The sequence below is a fragment of the Papio anubis genome, chromosome 10 (genome assembly GCF_008728515.1).
Source record: "Papio anubis isolate 15944 chromosome 10, Panubis1.0, whole genome shotgun sequence".
NCBI lineage: Eukaryota > Metazoa > Chordata > Mammalia > Primates > Cercopithecidae > Papio > Papio anubis.
Window position 1 is genome coordinate 106,084,385 of NC_044985.1, and position 17,439 is coordinate 106,101,823.

Below are 17,439 nucleotides of genomic sequence, written 5' to 3' on the forward strand. Positions count from 1 at the left end.
CCCGCCTCTTACAGGAACCCCTCCTGGGGAGACGTGGACTGTTTTTCTAGATGCTTATACTCCCTGTCATTACCTAATATTTATAAAACACAAATCAAGCCTGAGTGCCGGCTTTGGCCATCCAATAGGAACCCAAGATCATTTAAATCAAGTTTGTTCAACCTGTGGCTCGTGGGCCACATGCAGCCCTGGATGCTTTTGAACACAGCCCAAAACAAATTCATAAACTTCGTTAAAACATGAGTTTTGGCTCCGTGTGGTAGATCACACCTGTAACCCCAGCACTTTGGGAGGCCGAGGTAGGCGGAACACAAGGTCAAGAGATCGAGACGAGCCTGGCCAACGTGGTGAAACCCTGTCTCTACCAAAAATACAACAATTAGCCGGGTATGGTGGCATGTGCCTGTAGTCCCAGCTACTCGGGAGGCTGAGGCGGGAGAATCACTTGAACCTGGGAGGCAGAGGTTGCAGTGAACTGAGATCGTGCCACTGCACTCCAGCCTGGCATCAGAGTGAGACGCCATCTCAAAAAAAAAAAAAATTGAGATTTTTGTGATTTATTTTTTTAGCTCATCAGCTATCTTGTTAGTGTTAGTATATTTTATGTGTGACCCAAGACAATTCTTCTTGTTCCAGTGTGGCCCAGGGAACCCAAAAGATTGGACACCCTGATGAAAATGGTCCATGAATACACTGGCAGTTTCTGAATCCCAGATATCGTTGGTGAACTCAATCCCAGTTGTTCCACTGAGACCCTTTTGGTTTATATGCTCCAAAGTGATTTGTTTCTGAGGATCTCAAGAGTCCCAAAACTAAGAGTCTAGGAGTGTCTAGAGATTTAAGTCTCTGGCCCCTCCCTGGCCAGAAGCCTCCCCCACCCCCAGCCACAGCTAGTGGATCCATGACAGACATCCCTTGTACCCCACTCCTCTAGAGGAGGGGAATCTCATTTCTTCAGACCTCTGACAAGTGTCCAGGAGCCACTAGGGATGTGAGAGCTCAGCCCAGACCTCTGCTCCTTGGGGAGGGCTGTGAGTTTTAAGGTGAGATGAGCTCCACAGTTCCTTCCCAGTCTATAGCTCTGGGCCAAAGAGACCCTTCCTGTCCTTCTGCTTTTTGCCAGGGAGCCCAAAGGACACAAGCCAAGGCCCTTCCCTGGCACTGAGGAAGTGAGGGAAATCCACCTGTGGTGGAGGGGTGTTCTTGGTCCAACCTGGCTCTGTCTCCTCCTGGACAGCTCAATGGGGAATTGTGCCCTAGCAGGTCCTGCCCACCAGCACAGAACTCCCTCATAGCAGAGCTAATCCTGTCCTTTCTCGGTGAAGACAGGATCTGCTCAGGTGTGATTTTAGGGGCATCAGGAACCTATCTCCTGCCCCCACCAAACATGGACACCTGAGATTCTACCTTTAGGGATTAATTCCTTCATGCTAAGTTGTCAACTCTCAGTATCCTTTAGAAAAGAGCAAATACTTTCCATTTAACCAGTTAAAGGCTTACCCAATTGAGTTTCTTTTATTTGTTTGTTTGTTTTTGTTTGTTTGTTTGTTTTTGAGATGGAGTCTCACTCTGTTGCCCAGGCTGGAGTGCAGTGGTGTGATCTTGGCTCACTGCAACCTCTGCCTCCCAGGTTCAAACAATTCTCCTGACTCAGCCTCCCAAGTAGCTGGGACTACAGGCACCTGCCACCACGCCTGGATAATTTTTGTATTTTTAGTAGAAATGGGATTTCACCGTGTTGACCAGGCTGGTCTCAACCTCCTGATCTCAAGTGATCCGACCTCCTCAGCCTCCCGAAGTGCTAGGATTACAGGCGTGAGCCACCGCACCCAGCCAACCAGTTGAGTTTCTATAGGAATGAGGTAGAGCCTGGGTGCAAGCCTGTGTGTGTGTGTGTGTGTGTGTGTGTGTGTGTGTGTGTGTGTGTGTGTTTTGTAGTAGTAGTGGTAGTAGTAGTAGCAGGAACGTACAAGACAAAAGGCAGGGACAGGGATTCAGGAAAGGAGAGGGAAGAGCACCCAAGACTGACTTCATTCTTTTCACCTAAGGTCAGCCCACAGGGCCCTTTATGGAAGGAAAGTGGGGGAAAACATTTTCAAAGGCTTTGGGAGAGGAGGGTTAGGAGGTAGGGGAATTTTCAAGTATGCCTGCGAAAAGCCTACACTTGTTCTGGTAACATCATTTCCTGTAAATTGTAGTTTGAGTGACAGTTCCTTTTATTGTTCCTGAAGTTTTTCCATAAGAATTTTCCAAGTACCAGAAATTTCCATGTGAAAGACAGTTATTGTCTTACCTAATTAATTTAATTTGGGTTTTCATGTTACAAAAAAATAGAAAGGATTCATTTCAGGGGAAAAATTGTTAGTTTAAACCAGTAACATTAAATTATAGTAATTCAATAAAATGATGAAAGTTAGCCAACAAAGATTCAGAAAAAATTTGGCTCTCTGTGTCATTTGTATTTTATAATAAAGAAATGGTTGGTCTCCTTATCTGACCAAGGTATATACTAGCACCCCATTAGGAATAGAGTCCAAGGTCGGGCATGGTGGCTCACACCTGTAATCCCAGCACTTTGGGAGGCTGAGGTGGGTGGATCACCTGAGGTCAGGAGTTCGAGACCAGCCTGGCTAACATGGTGAAACCCCGTCTCCACTAAAAATACAAAAATTAGCCAGACGTGGTGGTGCGTGCCTGTAATCCCAGCTACTCGGGAGGCTGAGACAGGAGAATTGCTTGAACGTGGGAGGTGGAGGTTGCAATGAGCTGAGATTGTGCTATTGTACTGCAGCCAGGGTAAAAAGAGCAAAACTCTGTCAGGAAGGAAAGAAAGAGAGAAAGAGAGAAAGAGAAAGAGAGAGACAGAGGAAGGAAGGAAGGAAGGAAGGGAGGGAGGGAAAGAGAAAGAGAAAGAAAAAGAGAGAGAGAGGGGGAGAGAGGGAGAGAGGGAGGGAAGGAGTGAGGGAGAGACAGGGAGGGGGAGGGGGAGGGGAGGGAGGGGGAGGGAAGGGGGAGGGGGGAGGGAAGGGGGAGGGAGGGAAGAAAGGAAGGAAGGGAAGGGAAGGGAAGGGAGAAAGGAAAGAAAGAAAGAGAGAGAGAGAGAGAAAGAAAGAAAAAGAAAGAAAGAAAGAAAGAAAGAAAGAAAGAAAGAAAGAAAGAAAGGGGGAAGGAAGGAAGAAAGGAAAGAAAGAGAAAAAGAGAAAGAGAGGGAGAGAGAGAGGGAGGGAAGGAGGAAGGGAGGAAGAGGGAGGGGGAGGGAGAGGGGAAGGGGAGGGGGAGGGGGAGGGAGAGAGGAGAGGAGAGGAGAGGAGAGGAAGAAAGAGAAAGAAAGAGTCCTGCACAATGGCTTAGCTTCAATTTTTCTAAAAAGGACAAATAATATAAGACAAAGGTATGCCAGGAAATGAGTGAGTACTTGCTTTGACCTCCACAAGAGTTGTATTTCCCTACTTTTTACTGACAACACATTGAGCCTCTTGCAAAAGCAAGATGAGACGGTCATCCCACTTATCCATTGGTTTTATGTTCAGGAATGCCCCAAGAAAGACCAGCTGATACTTTTCATAGACAAGGAGAAGACCCAGAGGAGCCAAGGCCCAAAAAGTTTACTGAGAAGCCCAGAAACTGAATCCAAAGTAGAACAGGCCTTGAGTTTCCATCCTGGCCTCCTACTTGGAGCCAATTCCCTGTATAATGGGGACTTGCCCAGTACCCAGGCATTCCTCTAACCCCTGCACTCTTAAGCCTGGCTCTTTGTAGTTTCTGACATGATGCTAAATCCCCAGTCTTCCATTCGACTTCTGCTCTCAGACAAAAATTCAGCAAGTATTTGGAGCTTGGCAGGGCCAGTGACCACAAACGGACACTGGCTTCTAGTGAGAAACTGTAAAAGTTGCCTTTCTGTTGCCCTCTGATAAATGTGTGTCGTGTACACACATGCCCCAGATGTGCCCTGTCTGCACAAAAGCCAAGCATATCTACCACCTGGAAAGTTTCCACACTGGATCAATTCCCAAATTATATTCTGCTCTGGCATACTGCTAGTCCACCGGGGGCACCGTGAGGAGACCATTTATTTGCTCAACTTGAAATGGACTTTCAGCCTTCTTTAGAAATGGTCTGAGAGGGTGTTTTAGACGACCCAGAACTTCCCAAAATGTAACCAACCGTTCCCATCTACTTGGGAATTGTGAAATGGAAAATGGAAACACTTTCCTCAGATGAATTAATGATCTACTTCCTATTTTTTAAAAACTTGCACGTTTATAAATCAGAAGCAAAGGGCTGCTCTCCCCACAAAACACCTGCTCTCTGACATTAAGCCTGGAGGTTTAAGTTCCCTGGAGGATGGCTCTGCCTGCCACTTCCCTTCACCTGTATGGATAAAAGCAGTGTGATGATCTGTCAGTCACCTAAAGCTTGATCACTATGGGCCTAGAAGCAAATTATTTTACATGATCTAAATGTTTGTTGGGAACATCACAGCAACTTCATGAACAAATGAAAATTTTCCATGTTGATATTAATCCTCCGTAGACTTTCCTTCCTGTGTGGAGAGCTGCATACTTTTACAGGTAGTAATCAGATGCCACAAACTATGAGCCTGATTCAACCCAAATTATGCAGAGCAGGGAGTTTTTAAAAAGCTGCTTTTGATTTTTCTTAGCTCTTCGTAGACACTCTTAATGCAGGCCTGTTTCCATCCCTTAACTGACTCCTTTAGATTTCCATAGGCAAGTCAGAGAGAAAGCAAGAAGGAAATTGAGGGTACCTTGCTAGCCGTCTTCCATGTAAGCGCAAACAAAAGTTCTAGAATTAAGAAAACGCATTCTCCTGCCTTACCGGCAGACTATGTCCTGCACATTCTGAGCCTGGCCACAAGAACAGTCAAGAAAGAAGACGTGTTTTTGTTTTTTTGTAATTTTTTTAAAAACAAAATCAAGATTTTGATTTCCAGAAATATCCTTCACCCCTAACTTGTTCTCCTATTTCTGAAAGGCCCATTCCTAAGAAGAAATGACTGGAAACATTTGCTCTATAATATTCATTGGCATTCACAGCTCCAGTTTTCTCGGGAGGATTTTGAGGGGGTTGTTTTTCTCATGTACTTGGAGCAGAGTCCTTTCTGGCTCATTTCATGGACTGAAACGTCTAGCTTAGGTAGACCAGGTATTCAGCAGGGCAACAACGGAATTCCGTAGCATCAGATTTAAGGAAAAATAGACTGAAATGATTTGGGGGAAGCAAGGTTTTCAGAAAAAACATAAAAAGTCTTTTGTGCAGAGATGGGCATGGATACGTACTCTCTAAAAATTCACAAATTAAAAGTCAGCCATTCCCAAACTCAAGAAACCCCTAGAGCATCCGGCAGCACTTCTGAAAAATAAATACAAGACCATATTTTCTTATTCATAAACCCTTCTCTTACTAGTTCAAACCTAATTTGGTGACCTTGGAGACAACTTTTCTTTTGTAAGTAAACAATTATAATAAGTTGCCTCTAAGTCATTATAAAACTACCCACAATTTTTCTGGCTTACAAAGAAAAATAAGAATACTTAACATAAAGAGACTACTTTTGATGTTGTCAAACTTAAATGAACCGCAAATAGGGGAAAAGAAGAATTTTTTAAAAAGAACCAATAAGTCAAAGAAAAAAGTTTTCCTTGTATTTAGAGAATGTTCCATTTGAAGAAGCAATAGAATATTGGAGGAATGTCCAGAGGGTAGTCACTGATAGCAGAACAACTCTAAGCAGTAATTTTGAAACCTATGTTCCTACTCACATATAGTGATAGGAGAAAACATATCATTTTGCTTGTGCAAGTGCCCAAAAGCAAACACACTCCTGCACCATGCTTTCTAAGAACTTCCCCCACCATTTGTTCTCAATGCAGAACCCAAATTCCACCAAAGCTACCAGAATTACAAATGTCTTTCCTTTTGTCCTTACCAGGGAGGAATGATTTTACAAATAAACTCACACAGGTGCCAAATGGTGCTGTCAGATTGAAAACAATCTACATGTTGTTAAATAAGTCATCCTTTGCCAATATGATGGAGTACTATGCAGCTATACAAACAAAACATTATGCAGAATAATTCCTGAGATATATTCTAAAGTAGAAAAAAAATCAAGGTGCAGAAAAGTTTATACTACAGGTAGACTACCATTTCTGCCAAAGGGGTAAGATAATATTTTTTTAAAAAGAGAGAAATGTAATTGTTTGGTTGGCAGAGTGTCTGGAAAAATAGACAAGATACTGGTCACTAGCAGACAGAGGTGGGAGGAAAACTAGTCACCGGACATCCATTTATATCTTTTGAATTTTGTGCAAAGTGAACGTTTTACCCAGTCAAAAATAAATACGATAATTTTTTTTTTAATCTGACAAAGTATATGTTTCACTTGAGTGTTTGGGTCAACAAGAGTGCAATCCTCAGAATAAAAGAACATTTCCCTTTGGAGGCTGAGAGTTGGCCCCCATAATCCAGGAGTCTCCTTGCATCTAAAAGCCTTCAGGGGGCCGGGACCGTCCAGAAGGAAGGCCCCATGGCTCGCCAGCGAATTTTTATCAGTTCACTGGGGGCCCGGCTGGCCAAGGAGCTCGGCTGCCTGCTGCGAAGCCTAAGCCGCAACAGCTGCATAAACTGGCTGTGCCCCAGCCTGACCTATTTTGGAGACAGGTCAGACCAGTGCATGCGGGGATAAGAAAACAACCTTCCTTGCAGCCACTGGCTGCACTGCCAAGCTGCGCCAGAAGGAGAAACATGGGGGCAGGAGCTCTCCAGCTCCTAGGAGCCTTACTAGCCAGGCTACTTTCTTTTTCACTCTCACACTGCACCCCAATAACACAGAAGCCTCCAACATTTTGGAACTAAATGGAGGAAAATGAAACAGAAAGGTCATTAAAATGTATCCTTCAGCTTGAAGAGTGCTACTTTGGAAGGTATCCTTAAAACTTCTGAGCTCCAGTTTTAAAGGAGAGGGAATTAAGAAGAATCATGCACAAAGAAAAAAGAATGCACACAACCTCACGTGCAGAGCCATAAAGACCTTTAAGAACAATGACGCAGGCTGAAGAGGGGATATAATGAGAAACTGTGCAAAAACAATTCCACAAAATGAAACACTGTAACAGCATTTTAGGAATAGGAATGGATATATGAGACTCATTTTCAAAAAGCAACCTATTTGTCAATTCCTGCTCCGCTGAAAAAACTTGTGCCAAACACACAAAAAAAGTTTGAGTTGTAGTTTCAAAAAAAGCCAAGCTAATCTAAAAGAGCAAAGTAACCTTTTAAACTGGGAGGAAAAGTAATTAAGAAGCATGTTTTGACATCTCAGCTAATGGTTTTAGAATTTTATTTTTTGTACCCATTAAATTGAAGTTATTTACATTAAATAGTTGCTCATAAACTCAATTTTTTGACTTGGCGAAAGCGGACTTAGTGGTGCGGGTGGGTGTCTGTGTGTGTGTGTGTGTGTGTGTGTGTGTGTGTGTGTTTGGTCTTCATTGTTGTTTCTAAGCCCTGAATTAGGTTTTATCTGCCCTTGGGCAGAGCCCATCTGCTAGTTTGTAGGCTGGTCATTTTCTGCGTGTTCAGAGATTTTTTCCTCCAACCAAGACTTTTGAGTTTTACTGCTAGGTGTAATTTGCACATAATATGCACCTTCTCATTTCATTCTCACAGAATCCTGGAAAGCTGGTATGCAGTTCCCTACCTTAGAGATGTCAAAACTGAAGCTCAAGAGGTCACAACTAAAATGTGCTTGGTCTCAATTTTAGAGCAAAATTGGTGATGCAAAAACAGACCACTTTCACCTTGGGTACTGTGCTTTCACAATGCAACAAAGATCTGAAAAGGTACTTTGGAGTGTGTTTAAATCAAACAAGACAAAAAGCATTCAATTGCTTTAGTGAACCTCAGTTGGGAAACTAGCCAAGTGGAGATTCATAAAGAAGAAACCTATTGCTTTTCTTATAATAAAATGAATTGGACCAATTAATTTTCTTTAGTTCAGGTTAAGCTCAACCATGATGATTAAGACACACACATGCACACACGCTGTGGCCAAGATTTTCTTAATCATGATATTACATTTGAATATTGAAAGAATTTAAATATATGTTTAAAGACAGATTCTATGAATCTATAATCATTTAAAAATGAAACGCTTTTTGAAAGAAAGAGGTAGTATAAAGGAAACTAGGAAGTTAGTACTCAAAGGCAAGGGCCAATGAACTGGATAAGAGCCAAGAGCCTGTGAACTGGGTAAGTTATGCCTACACTGGAGTTTGCCACAAAAAGCGTGGGGGGAGAAGAGGGATATACTTAAAAGTCACTTTCACTTTATGTATATATATACATTTAGCATATCTGTGTACCTGTAAAAATCACAAAATGCAAATGCAGGCTTTCTATTAAAAATGCAAATGTGTATGTGACCATATCAGCATTTACTATGAGAGTACACAATAATTCCATGGTGAAACACAAATTTCATAGCAGTTAACTTTTCTTTCTTAGTATTCTACCCTAACTTACTTATTATTTCCAATCATTAACACAAGACCAAATGTATTTAATTCTACCATTGTTTCCATAAATATGCCTACTTTTCAATTATAAAAATTTTGAAAATCTACATTTAAGTCTTGATAAAACTATACTACTTGAATTATCCATATGATCCTATAAATTTTTAAGTGCTAAAAATCAGTGGTATTTCCTCTCTCTCAATCCTATGTTGTTCAACCAAGAAGTCTCCCGTCCCTGTCACAAAGCATTTTGATCACCTATTTTTTTTTTTCTGAAACAGAGTCTCGCTCTGTCATCCAGGCTGAAGTGCAGTAGCACAATCTCAGCTCACTGCAACCTCCGTCTCCCAGGTTCAAGCAATTCTCCTGCCTCAGCCTCCAAAGTAGCTGGGGTTACAGACGTGTGCCATCACACCCGTCTAATTTTTATATTTTTAGTAGAGATGAGGTTTCATCATTTGGCCAGGCTGGTCTCAAACTCCCAACCTCAGGTGATCTACCTCCCTCGGCCTCCCAAAGTGCTGGGATTACAGGCGTGAGCCACCGCGCTGGGTGGCTTGATCAGCTATTTTTAAACAGAATATATTGGATTAGGTCCAAGGTGCATGGGGAATTGGCTTATAGAATTCAGAGTTGATATTCACATACTATGACACATACAGTAAATATGGCCAAGCAAAAGTACATAAGAAAGTGTAGTCGAGGAATTACGCAATGAGTTTAAGGAGCCAAATATACAGCTAGTTTAATAGTTGCCTACCTTGAGTTTTAATCTATTTTGCTAGGGAAGGTAATTTATCAATCACCTTAGTAAGAGGTGGACATAAAAACTCAGACTACTTTGATCAACTTACTTTACCACAAAGTGGAGGTGTTTTGTTTTGTTTTGTTTGACTTGAAATCCTGCAGCAAAATGTAAAATGCTATGAACTTTGCTGTATGCAATGTGCGAGGCAAAATGCTTTCTCAAGATTTTAGTTTCTCCTAGAAGAAATGTGCATCAAATCAAATTGTTAACACTGTTGCCCTTTATTCAATACAATTTCATTTTCAAAGACAAGTGGCCACTTCAACAGCAGCAATTACCTGTTGGTGGTTTTTAAAAAGATTTATCAGGAAGGAAAGAAGGAAAAGAAGAAGATAAGAATTTATAACACCTATTATTCTTCAACTGTCCTCAATAACTATATTTCATGATTTTCATGTCTCCCTTTGACAGTTGTGAACTTTCTAATTCTTCTCTCTTGAATTGGTGTTTTATAATGTTAAATAGGCATTTTGATAACTGTGCATATTCCAACTAAAAATTGGAAATATATGTATTCTGTTCATTTTGGAGCATAATCTCAGCTTAGATAATTTGAAGAAAGCTTTCCTAAAGGAGAGGTGCTCTGCTTCCAGCAAAAGCTCACAATGCTATTGGAGCTCAGTATTTCCCAACACTGTAGGGTAGAGCTAAAAGCTGAGTTGCATCTTGCTCTACCGAAGACTGGTGTGAATGGGACAAAAATATCTTTCCCAATAGGGCAGAGGATGGCCATTAGGGGATTAGTCTTCTCACTAACCTTTATTAGGAAGGAAAGAAATAAAATAGGTATTGAAGGTAAGAAATTATAACACCTATTATTCACCTATTATAGAATTATAATACCTATTGCTGCTTTGGTGTCTATCTTCCAGAAAGATGGCAATATCTGAATTTTCTCAGAAATATCTGAAATTCCTTTTCACAATTCCCCAACTAAAGGCAGCCGGTTCTTGGGTTAGCAATTTTGAGTTGGTACTGAGGTGAGGCCCAGCTTGGAGCTGGGAGCTGCTGTCCCTGGGGCAGTGTATGAATACACAGCCTAATACACAAGGATGAAAAGTTCTTGAACTCTGTATGTATATGAAATATACATTTGAAATATACGACAAAGAACTATTTAATGCTATATCTGGACCCAGGACATGGGAACCGTAACAAATCTGAGCTAACTGTAACTTCTGGCTTAATCTATTTCAGGCAGTTGTTCTACACTGCAATGTTTGGTAGTAAATATTTTACATCAGAGAGCATTTAAGCACAGATAGATTATTAATTAATAGGAAGATTCTAATAGAAAATATTAGATAATACCCACCAAAATTCTGCTCTCTATGTCAAGATTCATCTTGCTCAAGAGCGAACAAGAGTAAAAAATAAAATAATAAAGCCTCATGCACAATTTTTTAGTAATGCAATGAGCACAAAGAAGGAGATTTGAAAACCTCACACACAGGCAGATCCATGATGCACAGTTATATATCCAAAGCCTAAATCTGGAATGAATTGTACAACCTCAGTTAGTGCTATTTGTTGGAATTTGCAAATTAAGCGCAGAGATGGTATTTCCAAAAGATTCCTTTGCAGAAGTTTTGCTTTCATAATAAAAGAAAAACCTATGCAAATACACTGAGTTCTTAAACAAAAGTCTAATAGTTCATCTCAGAATCAACAGTTTAAAAAAGTCGTAAAGTGATTCAAGGAAATATTTCTCCTGGCATTCAACAACTGGGAGGCTGTGCTGTTACCTCAGTTTCTGATGACTTGAGAAAGTGCAATCCATAGGACAAACATATCTTCATTTTGTGCAACTAAATATAGTTTAGTGCCAGCATAATTCTTAGTGTAATAATTAAACTCTAACAATACACATACCGTACACATAAACACATATCTATTCCCAAATTATAGAGGATTAGAAATATACATGAGAATCACCTAACCATCTATAAACACAGAAATTATGGAAACACGGGTAGAGAGATGTAGTCAATATAACTCTCAGATTCCTGTATATTTAATTATTCCCCACCTAATTTTACATAAAAATCTGCTATGTTTTCATTAAATTCCAGCTTGGAAGACAACTTTAGGGCAACTTTTGTATTTAGAAATTTAGCAACAGGCAGGTAGTAGCTGCCGTGCTTTCTGCCACCCACCCCCCGACAAAATGAGAATCTATTTGATGATAAATTCACCATCATAGCCTCCGTTCTAAGTAAGAAATCACGATAGGATAATTAAAAACACCCCATGAGTCTTCTCTACAAACCTACAACATGTAACTGGTTTCAGTTCCTATTTCTTAAAGAGAATTTGGTCAATTCCTCCTTAGAGATTTCAGAGGAAAAGAAGGATTTTCCAGGACAGATAAATTGAAATGATCCTGCTTTGATCTCTGTGGTTAAGAACCCGGCACAATGGAAGATGACCACTGAGGGGCCGCGCTCCCGGCCTTTTAATGCGTAACAATGGTATCACAAACAGCTACTTAATCAATATTTGGCCAGAGCTGCTGAAAACTTCCTTTTCAGATTTTAATTCCCACTTGTAAAACAACCCCAGAGCAGCCAGTGAGATAAGACATTAAACTGACTGCTTAATTGCCTTTTAGTGTCTTGTTAGTTATATATGTACATTCTAAACTGTTCTTTAATCTTTATTTACCCTCATGGATAAGGGTACCTGTCATACAGAATCCAATCGAACTTAAAACAGTTCTGTTCCAGCCCAAGCCAAACTCTATTTCTCAGCGTTTGTTTGTTGTTACTGTTGCAGCTTTTCATTTTCATTGGCCATCTACTTATATACAACTTAAACATTTAGTCTCACAGTAGGAAGAATTTTTTGTTGTTGTTCTCAAAATATATGCATTCATGGACGCTGAAGCCATTCGGATTTAGCGGCCACGCTCCTGTTCACGTGATCGATTCCTGTATATTCCACTCACCTGAACCGCTGCGCGCTGACTGGTTCCCCCTCACCGCCCGGGTGGGTTTTACTGCTCAGCCCTGGGGACTTTTAAATGATCCTTCAGTAATTATTACGCAGTAGAAGCCCCTACGTCCTGGTTCCGGTGCTATCAACAATCAAATCAAACCCCAAAATAAACATACGATTTCAAGCATTAATTAGAAAATCTGCATGTTTTCAATAAGGCTAGAAGGTAAGCACACAGCAGTCAACCAAACCAAATAGGCGAAAAGAAAAAGCTAGGAGCTGAACTCTGGTGTTTCCTTTCAAGTCGTTGCAGCAGGAAAATTGTTACCGCGACATTAACAGATAGAACACGGCGTGGTGTTCTAATAGAATTCAAGTTCTGATACTTCCAACACTTTTTTAAATGGGTGGTATTTCTTTGTTGAGTTTTGCAAGGACTTCAGAAAATATGAAGTTTACTCTAAACAATCGAGACGACGTTGAGGTCAAATTCGTGATCCTAACAAATTGACTTGGAGAGCGGTCTGGTCCGTCCACTTGAATAAAGGATCCGAGGCCATAAACCTATGATCCTACACCCAATGATTTTAATCTATGGGAAAGTTTGTCTCCCGCCTTCCCTTCCTCCCAACCTTGAACCAAAATGTCCCTTCCTGCTCAGTAACGGGAAAAGAAATGACCCTTCGTTTTCCTTGATTTCAGCAGTCCCTTAATGATAAGAGTGCTCTTTTCATGATTTCACTGGAAAAAAATATTCCAAAGACCTTTAATGCTTTTCTACGTTTTAAACTGATTTATCTTCCCCTACCTCCCCCCAAAAAAGCTGAAGTCGTCCTCGTGAACTTTACAAAAGCTGACAAGCTTACAAATAAAATGGAAACTTGAGCAAAATTTTGTCACTTTTACTTTCTCCAATTTTTTAAGAAAGCACTCTTTTTTGTAAACGTCAAATAGGAGGGGACAGATAGGAAAGGAATATAAGCCCCCAATCGACCTATGCTTGAGATCTCTTAGCGGTATCTTTTAAATTGTTGCAAACCTCCCACGCTCACTTGTGATTTTAAAAGGGAGGAAAGTCTTATGAGAGTGTATCGCCAGTCCCCAATCAAAACATCAATTTGGCAATCTGGCCTCTCTCCCCCTGCACTCCGGAGCTGCCACTTCAAAGCCACTACAACAAGTCAGTAATTGTAACGTTGCATCTAAATATTTAAGCGAGAGTCTTGCAGTCGCGTGTCCATTTACAGTCCTCAACTGTCCTCTAATTCCATTACTGCACAAAGCAAAAATGTTTCCCAAAACTCACAAACAGGAAAAGCGTCACCCTGCTGGAGGAGAAGAAGGAGGGGTGGAGGAGGAGGAGGAGATGATGAAGGGGCAGTTTCTATTGATTAGTCACCGCTTTTGTGTTAAGGGCTTTCTTTAAAATAAGAAAAAAATGGGGGGAGGTTGCAGAAATTTCACTAATGTGAGCCTCAGGCAAGGGAGGAAAAAAAAAAAAGAGGAGAAGAAGGGGGGAGGCGGGCTGTGTCTAGATGAAAGTGAGAAGGACATAAAGGAGGCAATTGAGTCGGCTGCAGCCCGGCGAGCTAAGCTTCGAGCCGTCCAGAGAGTAGGGGAGGGGGCGGCGCGGCGCGGCGCTTTGGCGCAGAGCGCAGGAGTGGGGGCCCAGCCCATTGTGGCGGCGCCCGCGGGCCCGCTCGGCCGAGCCGGGGGAGGAACAGAGGCGCCCATTGAGCGGCCGCTGCGCAGGGCCGTGCCCACAGCCCCGGATGCCTCGGCCAGGACTTGGCTCCCCCGGCTGCCCCTGCTCCAGTCTCAGCGCGGGCCAGGGGCTGGGGGGATTGGCGATAGCGGGCGGGGGTAGTGTTCCTGAGCCGCCCAGCCCTCTCCTTTCTCCTGAGCTATGAAGCTGGAAGGATGGATGCAGCAAGGGTACATCATGCTTAGTGCGCGCCCGTTAGGGAGCGCGGGCCCGAGCGCACTAGCTCCGCAAGCCACTCAGCTCTTGGATTGAACGAGGGAAAAGGGAAAGCTGGGAAAGTTAAGAGGACCATCTGAGAGAAAGACACTGGAGAGAAGAATGAGGGTGATTCTGACCTCATTCAAGGTGGCTCAATCCTTTTGTCCCAGTGTCTGCCAAGCAGACCTCAGGCCAAAGATGTCCCTTGAAAAGCCAGGCTCAGCAGCACCCACCAGGCCCACTAACTGGAAACAGGCAAGAATACACCACACTGATTAGAGGACCCCAATGTCCCTCCTCCCTCAGATTTCTCCTCCCTCTCTGCCAGGGCGCTAGGAGCGCTTTATCAGCATTCATTCTATTTTACAAGCGGGCAGCCTGGGATTTTTGATACCCAAACAACAGAAAGAAGTTTTTGAAGTTTCTAGACTTCAAACTACACCTCACTCTGTCCTTTCTCTGGGCCCCTGTTGCCCTCCAGGGCTCACCTAAAAAGGAGCTAGAGGTGCTGAAGAGACTGACACTGCATCTTCCTTGACAACCCCAAATTAAATTAGGCTTCAGTCTCCAAGGTGTGTGTGTGTGTGTGTGTGTGTGTGTGTGTGTGTGTATGTATGTGTATGTGTGTGTTTCCAACAGCACAGCCCCCACTGGGGAGAATACTCTGATTTTAAAAATGGTAGCAATTGCCCTTGAATAGCAGCCGGCCCAGCTAGACAGCCCAAAAGACTAGAAACATTTTGTAGGTGAAATGGCCACTTTTTCCACGCTGGAGAGTCCATAAAACTTCCTGGCGCAGCAGCTATTGGGGCTCATTGAATAATTCATCCCTCATTGCAAGCCCATAATGTCTATTCTCAGCCTTTTGTGGTGCTGTTTTCTCTTCTTTTCTCCTTGAATTATAAAAAGGTTGCCTTCCTTTGTTCACATCAAGCTGCTCCGAGCTGGAGCTTTGTCTGGGCTGAGCTAAAGTGTGAGTTTCAATGGACTCTCCAGGCTTTGTCTCCCAAGTTCATCTCCAAGTGTAGATTGTGTAGAGAAGGCCTTCTTTGTAAAAGCTGGAAAAGTTGTACAAATGTTTGACCAGCTCATTTGGGACGTTTTGTCTCCTGGGCCTCAGTCGCCTGTACTGCGAGAGAGCAGCCAGCCTGCCACGCCGGTGCCTCCAGCAACAAGTAGCAAAGCCGTGAGTCCCCAGCCTCTGTGACCGCTCCGGGCTCTTCTCCCCATTGCCCACAGGAACACATTTGGTTTGGGGTTGTCTGGACTCCCTACCTTCCTCCCTTCTCAGCACCTCTATGCTGCAGCTAGGCCTGGGATAACAGCCAAGGTATCTTCTCAGAGACCAGGGCAGAAAAATGCACTCTCCAAAAAGAGGATTCAGGCTGAGTCCGTAGGAGGCCTCTGTCATACAGCAAAAGAAGCATCTCCTGCCCAACCTGCTGTAGTTGGACATGTCTTTGATTTCTTGTGTGCATCAGAGTATCTACATTTGTTTTTCCCTGAAATCAGCCATTTGGGTCTGTAACTTCCAAATCTAAATATTCCTTCCAGGTTTTGTACAGATCTTGCACTGCTTTGTAAAGCAGCCGCTCGGGAGAGCCAGTGGCTGCCCCAGAGTTGGGCAATGAAGATAAAAGAAGTCCCACTTGGATGCCACTCTGGTAAGGGCTCAGGCCCAGCTAGTCGCAGTCGGTGACGGCTCTGAGCCCCCCTGGAAAGCCTCCTGTCCCTCTGGCAACTCCAAAACTGACTTTGCCTGGTGAACTCCAGGTCCCAGGTGGGGAAACTTCAGGCGCGAGTGGGGCTGCTGGCCACTCTTGACCATTTGTGCATTTGAAAAGGGGCAACCATCTCCAAGGCCAAAGCCACTGAGACACAATCCCCCCATCTCCCACTGCAATGATCCCTTCCTGGTTCAACTCTGATGGCATTTCTTTTCTTTTCTTTTTTTCTTTTTGCGTGTGTACCCTTAAAGTTTGAGGATGACTTGCAGCGGGTGAAGGGGAAGCGAGCTGCACTTCTGTCTCCCATGAGGGAGATTTTTTTTTTCTTAGTGCTGACAGTGCACAGCCAAAAAGGAATCGGGGGTCCGTACCCCTAGAAGACAGAGGGTGCCCGCACTCTAAGAACCCAGATCCCTTCAATTTGTAACCCAGAGCTTGGGTTCCTTTCAATTCCCAGACACACACAGGTTAAACCCCGTCACATTTGAAAATTAATTTCAAACAAATCAAACCAGTGAACACACACACACATTTATAAGGCAGCCAATGTGGCGGCAACTTTTGGAAGGCCCTTGCCCAAAATAGTTCTCTCTCTCTCTCTCTCTCTCTCTCTCTCTCTCTCCTTTACTGCGGGGAAACTCCAGAGACCAGGGCCTTTCCTGAGAGCATAAAAGCTACTTCAACTTCTGAAGATTCAAGTACCCTCTATCCCAGGCCCTACAATTGCTCAGAGATGCCCAGTCTCATACCGTTTAATGGCAAGAGAGTAACAGCTTCCCCTGCCCCCTCCAATAGAGCACAATTCACAGTTCTAGAATCCCAGGGGCTGACAGTGGTAAGAAAGAAAGATTTACAAAACGGAAAAACTAAGCAGAATAGAAATGTTTGTTTTAATTCCTAGTGTCCCTCTGGTCTTCCACTTCCATGCCCTTACTCAGGCGCAGAGACACCGAGCACGAAGGCATCTTGATCCGAGCTGGGCTTGGCTGCCTTCAGATCCGCAACGTCCGATGCCCGCCAAGGTCCCCAGCGAGTGCGCCGCCCAAGGCGCCACCTCTTACCTCGCTCGCTCAGGATGCCGTCGATGCTGTGTTTGGCCTTCTTCTCGCTTTCCTCTGCCTCCTTCCTCTCCAAGTCGGCCTCCTCCTCTTCACCTTTCCCGAATTTACTCCTCAGGATGCGGCTGATGGAACTCACTGGGGGCGGGAGGAGGAAGGAAGCAAGGGAGTGCGCATAGCTGAGACAAGAGGGACTGTGCGGGAAGGAGGCCCCCCCACCAACCCCTAGCCAGGTCCCTAGAGCCGCTGCCCTGCACTGCTCGGGGGTCCCCTCCTGCATCCCTGGGCATCCACATCCTTCTCCAGCCCTCTCATCCTGCCATTCAAACCCCCCCCTCCCTATTATCTGTATCTCGGTACTGAAAGACGGAGCCTGGGAAAACCGCGCCTCCAGGTTAGGGCC

At 43.6% G+C, this 17,439-nt stretch overlaps 1 protein-coding gene across 3 annotated transcripts in view; it reads right to left on the reverse strand.

Annotated features, from left to right (window-relative positions):
• The window catches only part of PAX3 (paired box 3), a 98,351-nt gene that overhangs the window by 76,492 nt on the left and 4,420 nt on the right, over positions 1 to 17,439 (reverse strand). For 2 of the 3 annotated variants that reach the window (XM_003907997.3, XM_009183169.2), the window contains exon 4: positions 17,040 to 17,174. In XM_003907997.3, coding sequence (XP_003908046.2) covers positions 17,040 to 17,174 — 135 coding nt within the window. Of the gene's footprint in view, positions 1 to 14,081; positions 17,175 to 17,439 lie in introns of those variants that run through there. The other variant, XM_031651548.1, reaches the window with a different exon arrangement.